Genomic DNA, 18,706 nt, shown 5'->3' on the forward strand with positions numbered 1-18,706 from the left:
ATATGGTCTTATTAAGCAGATGGTATTTATACAGGGTTGATAATTCAACCATTCGGCAAGGAATTCAAGACTCGCAATTGAGACCAAAATAAGATATCAGATTTCAGTTTTTTAGTCGCCATCCATTCATCAATAGAGCACCATTACGTGTGTATCAACATCACAAATATATCAGAAAACTACCAAATTACGACATGTCGCGTGTATTTTTATAGCTCATATTTAAAACAAGTTTCCCACACTGTCTTTTATAAACGTACCCTCCATATTCCTGGGGGAAGCTTGTACTGGTAAAGTACTGGACATCCTTAGTTGCTTCCACGACTTTTCCATTGGCACTGCAGGCCTCGGTATTGTCTGCCAAGAAATGATGAGACAAGTATTCGTTTGAAATAAGTTCAATATTGAACTATCTTTAGTGTTAAAGTTGAAAAACTAGCTTCACCATTCAATGATGGTCTGGTGACTTATAAAGTACACTGCATAGTTATTGCAATATAGCATCAATTATATCAAAGCAATAGTAGAAGAAATAAAAAAAAGCTCATAAACTTGTCTATATTCCAAATTTTACGTATTTAGTATTTACGAAAAAATAATTGTTGTGACACATTTCAACTTAAAAAACAATATTAAGTAAAGATTTAAAGTATAATCTGTAAACTTAATCACCGAGTAAAATACGATGAGTACTGACGAAAATCTGTTGTACAAGAAGATACAAAAAGATTGGTTCTATAAAATAATATCAATCTAAAAATACGTAATCACTGAATATTACCACTAGCTTTTTGTGCTGTAATCATGAGCTGTAGCCCTAAATCACCAGTTGATGACGTTACAACAAACTCGATGTAGGCTGATCCATTGAATGATACCTCTGCAGTGTTCCCACTATTAACTGTGGTATTATCGGATCTGAATTTCTCCACTCCATCACTATCACTTCCTGGAAAACGACATGATCTAAATGGTTCTGTTCAAAGTAAAATTTCAGCATAACAATTGATGTATGTAATGTCTGTTGGTCTTCGTAGTAGAAAAACTATGCTGTAAATGTTGTTCTCTTCTCTGAAACTGTAATAGATTTCAGATGTTCCATTACTCAGAGAAAAGTCTATTTCTACTGAATTGCAGATACAGTTGTCGTCAGCCGAATGTGTTACTGAGAGATATATATACCGTAAGTTAGAACTCTTCCCTGTGTAATGGAATCATTATGAAAAATTTGAAATCTAATACGTGTTTCAAAGCTATCCAAGTCATCTTTCGAAGGCAGACTTATAGGATACACAGGCGTATGATAATATATAATACAACTCAATTGTAAAACAGCGTGCTTATAGTGTTGGCAAACAATAAACAATTTATTCTCACACCTATTCCGCAACGAAGCAGGCTACAATTGCATGATATTCCATTAAGTAACAGTCAAAGCTTATCTACAAGACGGAGAAAAGGCATATTAGATCTAGTCGACGTATACATTTAATTGACTTTAAATACATACAAAAATGTGGTTGATTACCTTCATACATAACCAATGCATCTCCAAGTTGTAGTCTATCAAATGAATATCCTATTAAAATCCCTGTGGTGCTGGTTTCCGCCTCTATGTGCCATTTACAGACATAGCCGCCGCTTCTTCCAACTCTGGTAAAGCAATCAAGGACATGTTTATTATGGTCCATCATTAACAGGCACGTTGATTGTTAAGGAAGAAACCGAGACTCACTAGTAATTTCATTTGTATAAACTATGTTTGATCAGGTCGACATGGGATTCATTGCGTTTAAGATACATATCACATAACGGTTGTATAATACCTTATAATTGTGGAGAAAATAGCTTTTGTATGTATCTTTATCAGTGAAGACTTCCGTGTTTTTAATGCTTACTGTGTCTGTCGGTTTCGTAAAAAAATCATATTGATGCTTGTGTTCGAAAAGAAGCTTAGAAAAATATTGAAACAAACTATTTAATACTATATCTTGCAATGCAATGCAGAACCGATTTTTGCATTTTGAATAAAGTGTAAGTAATATTGAAAACTTTGATACCAATACTGCGTAGAATAAAGAATAGAAGATTATTTTTTATGTTTAAAAATCAATTATTTGATAACGTCTTTGACATATGATTTGTTTGTCGGTATAAATGCACTAACTGTATCAATGATAGTAAATTAATGTATAACAATGAATCGCTAAGTGAGAAAAAATCGCGAAGATATGATTTCCTTACCCGGGATACGAGGCGGGATAATCTGGTGATGAAATTGTCGTTATAGGTAGTTCAGCCTTTATCTGAGTTATCTCCCCCTTACACGGTGCATCCAGTATATAACTGATCACAAATCCACTGGCGTTGTTAGTTGCATCAGAATTAAACATTAATTGAAAAGAAGTATTTTTGAAAACCATTGGCAAGGTGTTGAAAGTGTCGCTACAAACTTTCGTGCCAGTCGTATCGGAACCTGAAAAGCAAATAAAGAAGTGTTTCATAATTCTATTGGGTAATATAATCATACTTACTAGTGAGAAAAATAGCAAGATATTTTTCTACGCTTTTAAAGTCGGAAGTCATAAGCTTATCTGGCAGCCGCCATTAAAATATCTAACGACACGAAGACACTTTCGTTGTTTTATTTTCTTATACGCTTCCGTAGACAGCCGACAGTGAGCAATTTATTAGCCATTTCTATTGAGACTTTACCTGCTGTGACCTCTATATAATCTTGACAAGATGAGGCAAAATGGTTGAATTCCACTGTCAAAATCACCCCACGATCAGTACCGCCATCCGTAATATTCCAGAAGCATTGCAAAGATCTGGACAGAGTAAACATAGAGATGTGCCAAAAACATTCACAATATCACAGTGCATTTAAGCACTTATGTCACTGCTTTTTTAATATTTCATAACCTGATGATTAAAAAAAGTGACTGTGGCGTCACGACAACGTGATAGTGATATGACAAAAAAGAATCGTCCAATCAGAAAGTCAAATTTAGAATAAGAACAAAGGCAAAATTGTTATAGTACTATATTTTGATAGATGGTTGAATTTACGAGTCACGTTTTTGGCTTTAAATGAAATTCAAATATAACTTACGACAGGTAAGGTTCTGGAAAGTTAGAACTGGTCAAGTACTGAATCGTATCGTTTGCTGCTAATGTTACTGGGGATGATACCGAGGCTCCACATGCAGCAGTATTATCTGTAATTGGTTATCAACTAGGTTACTTCTTCACATTATATTCGTAGTAATTTTAAAAAAGGTATGTGGCTAAGTTATGATTAAGGTTACAAGGTATTTCACAATTACTTGAATTATGTACCATTTCATTCTTCCAGATCATATCAATCTTTGGTGGTGAAACATTTTTTTTCAAATATTCTCTGACCTACCAGTAGCGGATATAGAGAGATACTGTATCTGGAACCCCTGTCCTCCAGCAGACCCAACAGAAAACTCCACAAAACTTGAGTTCCCAGCAACAACTTCTAACTGAACTGCGGGCGTTGTCATTGTCGGGTCAGTGGCAGCCGATGGGTATAGTTTGTTTCCAGTGTTGTCACATCCTATAAAAAAGAGACAAAATCTTTCGGAGTCGGTGTCATTGGTGGAGACAGCACAATAAAAGGACAAGAGTCCCAATATTATCAATAGAAATAACATTATTCAGTCTTCAAAAATATTCACGCACTTCACATACAAAACACATTGCATACCCGGAGTACCGTCCTTAAACGACCTTATCTGTTAATCGTAATCAACCAGCCAACCAAAATACCATGGATCCTTATTTGTAAATAAGGGTAGATGTTGACTGTACAATTAGTTTTTATTGTCATTGGTGTCAAGTTATAAACGTAATTAATCTTATTACTATTTTAGCCAATATATCAACTTACAACTCAGTTTAGAATCACAGCTCTGAAAACAATTCCTAATAGGTAACCTAGGTAACCATTCAGACAAATGACAAACAGGTTACCTTGGTAAACATTAAGACAAATGACAAACAGGTTACCTTGGTACAAATTAAGACAAATGACAAACAGGTTACCTTGGTAAATATTTAGACAAATGACAAACAGGTACCTTGGTAAACATTAAGACAAATGACAAACTGGTTACCTTGGTAAACATTAAGACAAATGACAAACGTTACCTTGGTAAACATTAAGACAAATGACAAACTTGGTACATTTACAAACTGGTTACCTTGATAAACATTAAGAACAGTCCCACTACCCAGTCCACCTATGTCTAGGTACAGTAGAATACCAGCAGTCCCATCACTAGCCTCAATGTGCCACTCACAGGTGTAGTTACCGGTCTGTCGGTTCCTTTTAAATAACATAATATCGTGAATTGATTTCTATTTTTCAATTAATTGGAATATGGCTAATAATTTGAGCATAAAAGAAGCTTTGAACGAGGATCAAACCTTGGTTTTATCATGTTCCCGAATTCATTCTAGAAAATATGGAGGAAAGTCAAAAATAGTTATTTCTCTATAATAAAGTGCATTAATTGATGTTTGTATTATAAAAAAAAAATTTGTTTCTTTCGTTCATATAATTAGTAAAGCTGTCCCCTAAGGGACATCCACGGCTACAACCGGTCGAGATAATCACCACAAACTACACCTAGCCTCCTTCCATGCTTTGTTTAGCCAAAGTTTAGCCAAATAATGCTAATGCATGATAATTGGTAGTTTATGGGGTTGTTAAATATTATGGCATCATAATAGTGTGTCATTCACTCACCAAGTGTAGTTATTAGGATAACCAACCGACGTGAAACTTTTAACGTCGACGTCGGCCGTCAACATTGTTGGAGTTCTCTCAGTACACGGTTTGTCGAGGACGACGCTAAATACAAATCCATTATAGTTATCTTCGTCATCGGCGATGAAACTAACGTTGAAACTTGTATCGTTAAATGAGATGAGAGGTTGGGTAAAACCTTCTCCACATACTTGTACAGCAGAGGTGGATGGACCTATAATGATAATAAACTATATGAAGAACGTAGGAAATACTCTTAGTATATTGTAAACAATCCATTGGCTTTTCTTAAACAAGCAAAACATCAACTTTGAAGCCTTCAACTATTTGAGGTGCACCAACTTAACATTTATCGATTCCATTTACGATTTCTATATTTTATATGAACTGAATCAACCAAATTGTGCCATTATATCTGCGCAAATCAACGGATATCGTTCAGATGTTCAAAGTCCCGATATCTGTATCTGTCTTATTTTTTCATGATCTAAAAGGATTTTTGGGGGAAAAAATCTTGTTGTAAATCATGCAGAGACAAAATTTAATCGAAGTCAAAATGAACGATAATGATTCGGAATCTTTTGTTAAAAAAAAAATTAAAAAAAAATATTGAACACCGCTAAGTGGGTCCCATTTTGTCAAACTAACCGATGCTAGCCGACATTGAACGTCGTTGTCGAGAATATCATGTGACTACCGTAACTACGTAACGTCCGTCCGAACACTTCTGGGAACGGATCATAAACTTTCCGACTACCGTTCGGCAATGATCGTAATTATATGGGAAGTATCGACTTTCATCAACTTCTGTACCAATATTATCAAGAATTCATTATAAATGTTCTTTGGTATAAGTTAATTTGAACTACATCTACAAATACTAACACTATCTTACTTGCCGTTTGTTGATAGTCACTATAGTGTGGTTTTAAATCTAAAAATGCATGTGTAACATGGTTTCAAGAACATATGTCAAATTTCAAAGAAATAGTGTATCTCGATTGTTTGTCACAGAAATACAACGAGTCATCCATTGTGCCATCAATTGTATCAACTAAGTATTCTATTATTCCTACCTTCAATCTTTAAGTAATCGTTGTTACAATCGTTAGCCTGTTCTATATCATAGAACTCGACCGTAAGAAACACACGCTGCCCTGAGTTTCCAGGGGATATATACCACTTGCAATTTTCGTTTCTGTTAACAAAATCATATAAAGTTTTCATGAAAGCACACAGTACCAATGTAAAAATATGTTTTCCATAAAAATGAAAACAGAAGCATTGTTTATGAGCACATATAACACTATAAAAAAAATCATAAAAATGAAAACAGAAGCATTGTTCAAAAACACCCATTACAATTGTAAATTCATATAAAGCTTTCATGAAAATGATTACAAATGTATTGTTCAAAAGCACACAGTACAATATCATTGTAAAGTTATATAAAGTTTTTGTGAAAATGAAAACAGAAATATAGTTCAAAAGCACACAAAACAATTGTAAAATCATACGAAGTTTTCATGAAAATGAAAACAAAAGCAATGTTAAACACACAAAAATATCGCACATATAACTTTATTTATTTATTTACTTATACATTCCAATAGAGAAATGGTATGATTAAGGATCTATGTTCTATATCCATTCATACTTATAATTCAGTCACAAAAAAAAAGAAACAAACAAAGCCAATACAATCAAGTTGATAGACCGTTGATCAATAACACCGTTATTAATAACAGGAAATCACAAAAATCACAAAAGAATAGGAGTGGTACATATTAAAGATGCTACATCGCTGAGCTGACACATGGTGTTTTTTCGCTATCAAAAAACAGGAACAGGCGAATAAATCAGTAATTTTCTTCAGTTACAAGAATTACTTACTTTAAACTATTACCAACATTGTAAAGTCTGAGCTTCTTACTTTACTTTAAAATACAAATATTAAAAATAATTAATTCCGTCCCAAAAGAAATCCATTGCAATGTGTTCTATATGGAATGAAGTACTGATTGTCCATGCACCAAGAGCAAATGAAGTTATTTAATATGTACTTGTGTGTTAATTAGACACATATACATACGATTAAACAAAGATTAGTATTCAAATGATGGGTATCTGGTATGCTCTGTCGGTTGCGAAGCACCATGAAACTTACATTCCGTATTCTTGAGGGAAATTGGTATTGGTAATATACTGAACATCCGAGGTGGCTTCAACAACCTTTCCACTGGCAGTACATGCTTCTGTGTTGTCTGAAATAAAAATTAAATTTCTTATCCCTCCAAAAAAATAACACAATAGCAGAAACGCTTAGTTATTCCAAAAGGGTGATCACTACTCTAGTCACAGTTCCCTATACAAATGTCGTCGGCACATGTCAAGGGTATAAACAAATCATCGGTAGACTAAATGTGATTGGCCTATGTGATATGTATAGTATGTCATTCCGAAATGTCAATGAGAGAAATGAAGGTGATGTCATTTTCCAGCAAGACATTATGTTTAATTATCAATACTAAATAGATTTGTATATATTAATTTTAAGTCTTATAAAGGTATTTTAATCATGCTTGCTGTCCTGTGCAGTAATAATTATGTCGTTGTAACATGTGTAAATTACCACTGGCCATCTGTGACGTTATAAATAGCTGCAGTCCTAAATCTCCAGTTGATGACGTCACAACAAACTCGACGTAGACTGATCCAGTGAATGGTATCTCTGCAGTATTCCCATTACTTATTGTCTCATTGTTGCTTCTATATTTCTCGACTCCGGTACTATCACATCCTGCAATAAAAAGGCATGTTAAGAATTATATTTACTTATTCTTTTCTCTTGAAAAGTAAAACTGATGCTCGTTGTAGGAACTTATCCATTGTAATGCCATTAGTTTGAGAGCGAAACTCACGTCGTTTTCTCTGAAAAGCATGACGTCACGCTCGCAAATACTTGACGTCATAATTATATATCTACATTTTCACTGCAGTCCCACTGTGTGCCCTTGCCAAGCGCAGTCTGCATTCATATAGTCTATGGGCTTTAAGCGCTTATTATGTCGTTATTATCATAGTGACGTCACAATTGTCGTGCCAGCGATCACGGAAAACGTCTGTTGAAATGGCTGTTCCATTCATGACGATAACGAATGATTAATTCATAAAGGTACATGGTTTAAGCGAAGTGGCTTTTACTTTTTAGAATATAACTGTAAAATAATTTGATAATCTTATAGAGTGCAAAGATTAACATATATTTTACACAAATATTCTTGCATTTCTTTGGTGTTAAAGGTTTGTCTACACATATTAATGTTCTGACATTATTATTAAATGCTAGGGACTATATAACCAATTATGTATTTTACGGCTGTGCCTGCATTACAATAAAGGCTAGGGACAAGGTTATCAATAATGTATTTGACGGCTGAGCCTTCCTTACAATAAAGGTTAGGGGCAAGGTTACCAACTAATGTAATTGACGGCTGTGCCTACCTTACAATAAAGGCTAGGGGCAAGGTTACCAAATAATGTATTTGACGGCTGAGCCTGCCTTACAATAAAGGCTAGGGACAAGGTCACCAATAAGGTATTTGACGGCTGTGGCTGCACTACAATAAAGGCTAGGAACAAACATATAAGGTTACCAATAATGTATTTGACGGCTGTGGCTGCACTACAATAAAGGCTAGGGACAAGGGTCATCAAATAATGTAATTGACGGCTGTGCCTACCTTACAATAAAGGCTAGGGACAAGGTTACCAAATAATGTATTTGACGGCTGTGCCTGCCTTACAACTTTTCTGGGTTTTTTCAATACACTCTTCTTAATTTTGTAAAACGATTTTTCCGATAGTGTACCGCCGAATTGGACTAATTTATAGATTATAATAAACAGTTTTTCGCATTTGCGCAAAAATTTGACTACGTTAAGATATGTGCGTAAATAGTATATAATTTAACAAATCTTTTTATGTATTGATACCTTCATACATGACCAATGCATCTCCACGTTGTAGTCTATCAAATGCATATTTGATTAAAATCCCTGTGGTGCTGGTTTCCGCCTCTATGTGCCATTTACAGACATAACCTCCACTTCTCCCAACTCTTGTCAAACAAACAAGTTTAAAACTTGATAAACGCATTGATAAACATTTACGAATACTAAAGTCAGTGAAACAATGCACTTTTTCACTAAAAACATTAAAATATACCTCTCATTTAGCAACACATATGTTAGGATAATTTCATATACATTAGAAATAAACTGAGATTACACCTAGTATTGGATAGCAGTTGACGGTAAGTTATAAACACATGAGAGCAATAAAAACTAATGAATTACGTAGAACACTCTCCATTGTAATGCTTGCATCTAAGCAAACCTCAACTGTCTGTCGCTTCTTTTGAAATGCTGAACGGAAGACATCAAAATATTTTAAAGAAAATAATATTTCTTATTCAAGCTGGAAAGTTTTTCCATTTATATTGCCAGTTTTAAGTGCCCTTGGGTAGGTATGATATAATGAGTCATTTGTCTATTAAATGTACTTACCCGGGATATGGGGAGGGATAGTCCGGTGTTGAGAGCGTTGTTATAGCTAATTCAGCCTTAATCAGAGTCACTGTATCCTTACACGGCGCATCCAGGATATAACTTATAGAGAATCCGTGCTCCTTTGATAACTGGTTAGAACTGAATTTTATGTTAAAGAAGTTTTTTCTGAAGACCACTGCAGTATATTCTTTCGTGGATGAACAGATAGGCGTTTGCGTTGATTCGTGATCTATAAATAAAAGCATATATGCAGTGATATTAAAACACCATTTCAGAGGAGAATTTCACAATTTTCGGCACAAACAAAGCAGGCAATTATGAAAAGAACTAATAGAAGGTTTTACCTGCTGCATAATGTTTGCAATACAACGATGAAAGTAAGTTCGGTATCCATGATTCTCTGAATCCTAACCCACTTGTTTACCCCATAGTCTACCTGATGGTACTGTTATAACAATATTACCTGTAATTACTAAGGTATCTGTACACGACGGATCAAAGAAGGCGTACTCGACCGTAAGTATGACACCACGTCCTGTACCGCCGTCTGTTATGTTCCAATAACAGTCGGAGCTGAAAGCAAACCTAGATATTAGAACATACCATCATGGACGCGACCTGTTTTGTAATAAGTATAATAAATATAAGATCATTCCGTTATGTCAAAGTAAATATCGTTATTATCTTAAATGGATAGTTACCTTGGAAACGCATTATCAAAATAAGTAATGAGCTGGAGTGTATTGTTTGCCTCCAGTGACAAAGGTGATGCTGAACTGGCGCTACAGGCAGCTGCATTGGCTGAAAAACATGACAATGGTCACATATTTACATCATGCAATACAATATATAATGTTTTCGCTTGCTCCACTTATTATGCAGTGATTCCAGCAATGGAATATATTGTTTTACAAATGTCACTAGTGTAGTATAACACCGAACGGATTATGTACATTTGTGTATTTAAGCGTTGCTTTTTTGCAGTAGATAATTTCATTGTCCTAAGAAAGCATCTTTCCTACGAAAAAAGCGATTACACAATCATGTATTATGCTACAAACACGCGGCTTAGAGAACAGACATATTTTCAGAAGCAAAAACTCATTTCATCAGCAATTAAAAGACACACATCTTTCAAAATAACTGTACTTTATACTTATAACTTAACTTACTGGAAGGAAAATCAGCTAAATACCCCAACTCAAACCCTGCGTCCCCGCTAGAGGATACGTTGAATTCTACGTAAGCAGACGACGATGATACGATTGTGACGTTTTTGTTACAGAAGAAGCATGAGTCGGTGTATGTGTCTCCAGGACTTGGGAAGAGCAACGTTCCTGATTTGTCACTGCTTCCTAAAAATAAATAACATGTATGTTTGATCAAAGATGCTCTACCGAAACATATATGATACACTATTTGAACAGTAATTGATGTTTACTCATGTAATTGTATGTCTAATTAACACAAACAATAATAAAAATATGTTATTTTATTTTTTGTGGATGCGCAAATAGAACTTTACTCCATAAAAGGCATAGTGCCTTGCATTTTTTTTGGGACGCAATTGATTTTTTGGTATTTTTATCTTGAAGGAAATTAAGAAGCTTAAACTTTTCAACGCTTGTAATGATGTTAAATAAATACCTTTTGTAACTTAAACAAATATCATTTGTCTGCTCCTGATTTTGACTAGAAAATTCCAATTCGTTAGCGGTGGAGCGTCATCAATAGATAAATTGACAACTTATTTCAGTATTCGATATATTTCTCAAATATTTGACATGTGTACTTTAAATGCGATTTCGGTTATGATATTTTATAATTAGTTTAAAACATATCTTGTTGTCAATACAGAAAAAAAACTGGATAAGGCAAAACTTATTGCAACTTATTAAAACGTTCTCCTAAAATTACAATGACGAAATAATATAACCGAGACAATATTGATAACATTCAATACAAAAATTACATTTTTATGAAATCAAATCTTTTTACTTGTCTTTTTAATTGATAATTTTTACTAAAACTGTCTGCATAATTTAGTTGACTTTTATATGTATTTTAACCGTTAAGAAGATAACTAGCCCTTGTGTGCAATATTTACGGGTGTTGCTATTATATAATGTATTACATGTAGGGGAACTGCAGCATTACAGTGTTTGTTTTATTATGAGACACTTCATCTGTAATGCCAAATGCATAGTTCAAGTTCAAGTTCTTTATTACTTTGGTCTTATTAGCTCACCATTGTAAGGTACAAATCATAATATCCATACATGAAATGTTCTATGACATTAATAATTGAACTGACTTCGCATAGTGCACATCACTGAGACGTATTGCCGAAAACAACCAGTAATATAACTGGCGACATGTTCTAGCAACGAGTGTATTTGGCCTGAAAATATTGTGTTAAAAATAAATGTCTCCATAGTTTACCTTCATATATAAAGAGAGTATCGCCATCAGCTAAGGTGTCCAATTCCAGACTGAGAAATAGACCACTTGATTCAAATTGGTTAATTTGCCAGGTACATCTGTAAGGCCCACTTTTAACAGCACTGCATCAAGATTAAATTAAATGGGAGGAAAAGTTATAAATGTGAGGAAAAGTTGGTAAGCCTGTCTGGATAGTAGTTCGATGGAATATAGGAGGTAATAGTCATATGAAATACGAAAAATCTAAGATTTTAATGGTATCCGTTATTTACGGTTCATAAAGAATATAATTCTTTAAATTCCCTGAACAATACAACCATTTCTATAACGTTTAGCTTCTTTTCTTTCCAGTCTCTGAGAATTATCACAATATTCTTTTTATAATTTTCAGGATAACATTTTAAAGTTATTTGACCAAATTCTGGAAATTAAATCTATGAAAAAATCCTTTCAAAAGAGGGAAGAGAAACTATATTACACTTGTTTTGGGAAATATTGTCATTTTTTATACGTTTTAAGAACAAAATAACACTCAGAACTGCCGAGGACCCCAATTATTATCTTTCTGAGAATTTTGGATAATGAATATGAAGATATGATCATTTTTCTTTTATTCCTAATGAAAAAATATTATGAGACTCATTATTACATGCAATAAGTAAACATATATTTCATTTAATATAGGATAAAATGACTTTTTATAAGCATCACACAGTTATGTTTACTTGTAAAAAAATTCAAAATTTTAAAAGAAAATCCCTACAATTAGAGATGGGAAAACTCACATATTCCATTATAGAAATTTAGAAATGTATGGGTTGTAAACTTATTCAAATAAGAAGAAAATACTATAAATCAAAAGTGCAACTTCATCGATAGACTTTTAGAATAATTATTAAAGTAAGGAAATTGGTATTAGTTTACGACGTCATAATATATTATAGCTGGTTATGTATGGATAAAATTACATCCTAAATTTTGGGACTATAGTCTGTTTTTGCAATCTTTTTTATTACATGAAAGTTCTTTGAATGTTGTTTCTTTATATACTTAGACCGTGTTTTTATCTTAACTGAAATCGTGTAAATTGCTATAATACTGTATCTTGCATGTAAATGATGTAGACATTTTGTGAAGAAATAAGCTATATCTATTTATAAAAAGCTGTTAATTTTTATTGCAATTACAATTGTTTATGACAAATAAATGTGACATAAAAAATAAAAAATATATACTTTTTCATACGAGATTCGAATTCATTACTAACTTAATTCGGAACGTAAATTCTACCATAGAGGACTTGAATATATCATATTATTTAAATACTTAATCAACGGGAACTCTACCGTAGGGGATACTAATTTATTACTTTCTCCTAGGCAGACACGCGAGCTATAGGGGATTACAATGTATGATAATAATACTAGTCTTTCTATCCTCACATTGAAGATTACAACATCGCATTACAATAAACATAGACATAGCAGGCAAAGTTATGATATATTGCAAACCAATATACATTTTCATTGTGTTTTTGTTACATGCAGTCAGGTTATAGATGAAATAACTTAGATAACTATTCAAGTATTTGATGACTAAATAACCTCGTTAATAATAAAGAATGTAATAGATCATTTATTGTTAATATTTGAAAAAGAAACTTTCTAAAATCTGCTAAATCTTTATTCTGTAAACTGAATTATAATTTCTCTTCCAAGCAGTTAATTGATACATAATTTTATCTTCAGGTCATGAATATGTTACTTTTCTTAGATACGTGAACACTATCGTAGGGGATTTTTACCTTCTAAGTTAGGAACGCGAACTTTACAGCATATTCTTAGTTAGGAACGTGATTTCTTCGGTAGGGGATTCGAATCTATTACTTTCTAATTTAGGAACGTGAACTCTTTCGTAAGGATTTCGAATCAAATTATTACGATAATTATTAGTTTATGCGGTTTTGAAACAAGCCCCTCAGAGTTATTCACAGTATGATCTCACTATCTAATGTTGTTGACTTATTATAGGATTTTAAATCCAATCATTCTATATAGACAACACAAATACAGAAATGTGTTTCATCGCGAAACAGCTTTTGACTGCAGATGACTAATTAAATTCTAGGATTAAAAGTAAAATTCAGTAAAATAATACCTTTGGTAGTCGCCAGGATGTCCAGCAGGTTTAAGGTAATTGGGACCCAGCTCTGCCTGAAGTTGGTTCAGTTCACCTTTACAAGGCTCCTCTAGGATGTAACTGACAACAAACCCAGCATATTGGTCCGAATCATCACTTTTAAAATAAAGTGAGAAATTCGAACTTCTTTGTTGTGTTAATAAAGAAGGGAAAACATCGTCTTGACAGTACTGTATAGTGTTTCCATCTACAAATAAAATTATAGTTCATTCCTTTTAAAGAAAAGACAATACGTTAAGTATCATATTATTATTTTTTTTTTTTGAAGCGAATATACTGAACATATTTAACACACTTAGCAACACCTTTTAACGATCGGTTGATAAATGTACCTATGAGTAAATCCATAAACCATTTAGAGGCCCATTACCTTAATGATAAAATAATTAAAAACACTTTTAAAAACGGTAGTTACATATTATATATAAATTTCTTAACAGTGAATATCATATTCATTTCGCTGTTTTACTTGTAAGTCGGCGGCGGGAAACTTAAGACGACCTCCGTTATGAAAAACTAACATTTGAATTACTCTAATTATTTTTTTCAGAAAATGATGATATCTTTTTGCGGCTCTATAAATATATCTCGTTCTACCAGTTTAGTAATTAAAAGCCTTTTAGGAAACACAGTGGGACTTTAATAGATGCGAATAACGTTGATATGTAATAAGTGTTTATTTGTTATTCTCATACTTTGTAAATTCATTTTAAAGTGAATCATTCAGAAGAGCTAGTCATATCAGTTCATGATATAATTTTAACGTTGTTTTCAAAAGAAAATGCTTAATAACAGTTAGTCAATGAAAATGCAAATAAACCGGAGATCCCGGAAAGTATAAGTTTCTATTTATCACATGGGTGATATTTATGAAAATTTAGACGAAACATTCAATTTCATTTCTATATACGAGTGGCGATATTGGGCTCAGATTTGACATTTCCGTCTACAGAGACTATCGCGCGACAGCAAACTTTGGATCATTATTATCATGTGACACTTCTTCAATAGTATCACGCTATTTAATTCATGGTCATGGACCAGTTATATAATTAATATTATGTTTATGTTTTAATTACTTATAGGGCCACGCACCTGCTGTAGTTACATCTAGACAATCCGCACTATCCTCCAGATAACGAACTTCAAATGTGAGAATGATATCCTTCCCAGTTCCGCCATTGTCAATGGTCCACCTGCATTCTTCATTACTAAAGGAATTTAATTAGATGGGCAGAGTAAACAGATAATCTTATAATGTACAACAAAACAATATTTGTTGCACTCTCTCTCTCGCTTCATCAATGGAGACAATTAATTTAGAGTGTAGAAATCAATAGGCCGATCACAGTCGCGTAATAGTAATTATGCAAGACTGACGATGGTCATCGAACTTGGCTTCAGGTGTCCCATTACATACCCACTGACCATATTTCGTTTAAATTTGTCATTATTTAAAAGACAGAAGCGGATTTGAAGGTTCCTTATCACATACTGAATGTATAAATATTTGTAAGCAATCATGAAAATATAGTTAGGATTATAATCTGAGAATGAGATCGAAACAGTTTAAACTTGTCGTCTGGTAATTGAATTTTTGAATGAAATTCTTCAACACTATTGATGGATGTTTTATTGTTAGCAATATATCGGCAATTGTCATATACATGTAAGAAAGAAATACATTCGAATAGTTTCGATCTTGCTTCTCTCAAAGGCGAAAAGCTTAGCAACATGTCATGTATCAAAAACGCGAGGGAACATGTGCCGCAATCTTTGGAAACAAGATTCATGACGTCACAGCTGCCGGTGCCGTGCGCTTGACGACACACAGGCTTTATCATTTTGTAATTTGACCAGTACATTTATTGTGTCGTTCTTGCCTCTATAGTTTTATCTTAAGCTAACAGCAAGTTCAGTGTGTATCCTGATGATAAGTGTTGTCTATACATAAAATTTCAAATCTCGCCGTGCTGCTTACGAGAATCAAAACTGGGTGCCTACATGTAGGCGCGAGACTTTTCCCGCGTGTTCACACACGTGTTATAGTTAGTCTACGCGGCGCCTTCGGCTCTAAATATATATGTTGATTATGTATCAGCACTTTGCGTCATATACTAATATGACTAAAGGTAAAGACTTAAAGGGCACAGCCAGATGTTTCAGTATTCATTAATTATGCAATCTTAAAAATGCAATTTATAGAAAGGACGGAGCCTAATTTTCTGTTTTTATTGAAGCACTTCTAAGATAACATGTACATGAAAATATAAGAAAAAACACAATCTTCGAAATCCAACCCTACACACTGACGGCTTAAGTTTGAGGCCGCAATTTTTTAAACCTATGGGGAGGGGAATCGTGGGTAATCAACGTGGATATGATATTTTGAAATAAGCTCAGTATATAATCAAGCGGTCCAAACGCTCTTATGATAAAAGTAATCTCCATCCGACAGAAGCTCAGTGCTATCGCTCTTTATTTGCAAGCGTTTGAATGAAATTTCTTCCTTCTCATATTGGGGTTTTCTTCTCAAATGGGGCTTGATTCAATTCAATCTATTATGATATATCGCATTTTTTCTGATATATCATGGCACCAGCTAGATGAAATTTTACAAAACTAGATCATTAAGACCTATTGTTGACACTTAATTATAGTTTTCAAAATGTTTTATTTCCAACATATAAATGAATTATCATTTGGTTAGAAACAAAACTGGACAAAACAGAAAATAGATCCTCCGGTTTAACCCCTGATACATTGTAACTCACAAGGGACTTGACCTTAATTATACGTCGTATCATAATGTCCTAGCACCCGGGTATCTGTAAACAAATTAAATAAAAATAATGTTTATTGCATTGGAAAATAATGCTTAATGCATGGCCACTAGAGGGCCCCAAAAGACACTCCTGCTTTACTATCGTTGACATATGAAGTTTTCGTTTGACGGGCGAAGGGGGTTCTTGTCTTCATGATACATATACATCATGCAAGTACAAGGTGTGACGGTTGTTTTAGCGTTTGCATGGCTGTGATCCATTTGTATTGACCTCCTTTCCCGATCGCGCGCGTTACTGACCTTTGCCGTACACAGTTTTTTATGGGAATTTTTCTGTGTTCGCTTCGATCACGTTTTTGACCAACTATTTTAACATTTATTTAATTCATGCATAGGTCCCTAAAGTTTAATGCTACTATTTTCATCTCACTCATCAGAGTTCCCGACCGGTTGACTCCAAAATATAGAAATATGGATTTTTTTTCCAATTATTATTATTTTTTTGACAGATTTGTAAAATTATTGTATCATATTATTTAGTAGGGTTTAGTTATGTTCATGTCCTTTTAAGGTGATATATTGGATTATCTGCTTTATTCACTGACTGATAATAGTCCGTTTAGACAGGTCTTTACGACGAAACATGAAAAGTAGTAAAACTTGTTTATATTATCAAGTCCCGAAAAGATTTATATTTTCACATATACATATTACACATACGTGAGTGTTCAATATTGCATCATCATTTAGCAAATTTGTGTCGAACGTACATGCATGTAGATAATACAGAAGTCACAAGGGCATAGTAAATGTAAGCGTACTTTCAAATAGGTAAGTTATTACTGCCAAGTACCTTTAGATCTTATACATCTTTGGATAGTGTTCCGCTAATTAATAAGTATAAAAAATAATCAATGCCGAAGTGTGAAAATTGTAAACGAATATATACATCAAATAAAACTACTGCAGATAATCCAGCTTAGTAATACTCGTGAAGTTTTGATTGTACATACCTTGGGTAATCAGCAGGAAAATTCGGGTGGAATAGATACTGTGTGACAGTGGTAGCCGTCCTTGGATTCGGGGTAGAACAAACAGTTGCAGGCACCATTTCTGATCACAAACAATTACTGATCAGTGATAACATGTATCAGAATGCAGTATACAATTTATACGAATCAAAATCACGGTTTTGATTGCTGATGCCTTTGTTAAACGGTAGACAAGTGTTTCAGGAATTGTTTTCATTCGCGTCAACTCCTTGAAAGATTGATGTAGTTTCAAAAGTACCCTTTGCAGCCCGCCAGCTGTACAACACACGTTGTATTATTACTAATAATTTGGAGTGTTTAAAAGACACCATTTCTATGATTGGATTTCTGTATCATAACTTGATACCAACAGAGCTTTACTTACGTGGAAATGCAACGAATGTCACTTTAAATCCATCGTTGCTAGTCCCGGAATTAACGGTAAATTCTACACATACTGGACTTGTATAACCACGTTGGCTTGTTACAAAAGACCTTGTCGAATCATACGTCACTATATTCGGTGACGTTGGATCACAATCTGTTACAAATAAAACAAAAAATACAAGATAATTAATGTCACTGGTTGTTACCTAAATGCGAGTTTGGCATAGTTTCTCAATAAAGGCTGATACAAAATGAACACGAACCAATGTAAAAACCAAACATAATATACCACTTTATCTAAATATCCATGTGACAACTAAATGCACATATTGCAAGGGAAATTACTCTAAATCAACTTACTTTCACTTGCGATTAATGTTCAGGATTAATCCAATGATAAAACTAGAGAATAATCCAATGATAAAACTAGAGAACGATTATCACAACAAATAAAGATGCTACACCGCTGACAAATGCTATGGGTTTTCTT

The 18,706-nt window shown here is 33.6% G+C and overlaps 1 protein-coding gene across 5 annotated transcripts in view; it reads right to left on the reverse strand.

The window, feature by feature from the left end:
- LOC138321139 (cubilin-like) overlaps positions 1-18,706 on the reverse strand; it is a 35,213-nt gene that overhangs the window by 7,669 nt on the left and 8,838 nt on the right. For all 5 annotated transcript variants that reach the window (XM_069264586.1, XM_069264584.1, XM_069264585.1 and 2 more), the window contains exons 5-26: positions 18,215-18,370; positions 17,812-17,911; positions 15,109-15,224; positions 13,972-14,200; positions 11,815-11,936; positions 10,545-10,727; positions 10,074-10,173; positions 9,836-9,945; positions 9,370-9,601; positions 8,797-8,921; positions 7,434-7,601; positions 6,969-7,065; positions 5,878-5,999; positions 4,781-5,015; positions 4,233-4,357; positions 3,413-3,586; positions 3,116-3,221; positions 2,716-2,831; positions 2,245-2,476; positions 1,529-1,653; positions 782-949; positions 261-357 (exon numbers count right to left, since the gene is read on the reverse strand). In XM_069264586.1, the coding sequence (XP_069120687.1) occupies positions 261-357; positions 782-949; positions 1,529-1,653; positions 2,245-2,476; positions 2,716-2,831; positions 3,116-3,221; positions 3,413-3,586; positions 4,233-4,357; positions 4,781-5,015; positions 5,878-5,999; positions 6,969-7,065; positions 7,434-7,601; positions 8,797-8,921; positions 9,370-9,601; positions 9,836-9,945; positions 10,074-10,173; positions 10,545-10,727; positions 11,815-11,936; positions 13,972-14,200; positions 15,109-15,224; positions 17,812-17,911; positions 18,215-18,370 (3,238 nt within the window). The remainder of the gene's footprint in view (positions 1-260; positions 358-781; positions 950-1,528; positions 1,654-2,244; positions 2,477-2,715; positions 2,832-3,115; positions 3,222-3,412; positions 3,587-4,232; positions 4,358-4,780; positions 5,016-5,877; positions 6,000-6,968; positions 7,066-7,433; positions 7,602-8,796; positions 8,922-9,369; positions 9,602-9,835; positions 9,946-10,073; positions 10,174-10,544; positions 10,728-11,814; positions 11,937-13,971; positions 14,201-15,108; positions 15,225-17,811; positions 17,912-18,214; positions 18,371-18,706) is intronic.

Source organism: Argopecten irradians, chromosome 4, assembly GCF_041381155.1.
Source record: "Argopecten irradians isolate NY chromosome 4, Ai_NY, whole genome shotgun sequence".
In the NCBI taxonomy this organism is placed as follows: Eukaryota; Metazoa; Mollusca; class Bivalvia; order Pectinida; family Pectinidae; genus Argopecten; species Argopecten irradians.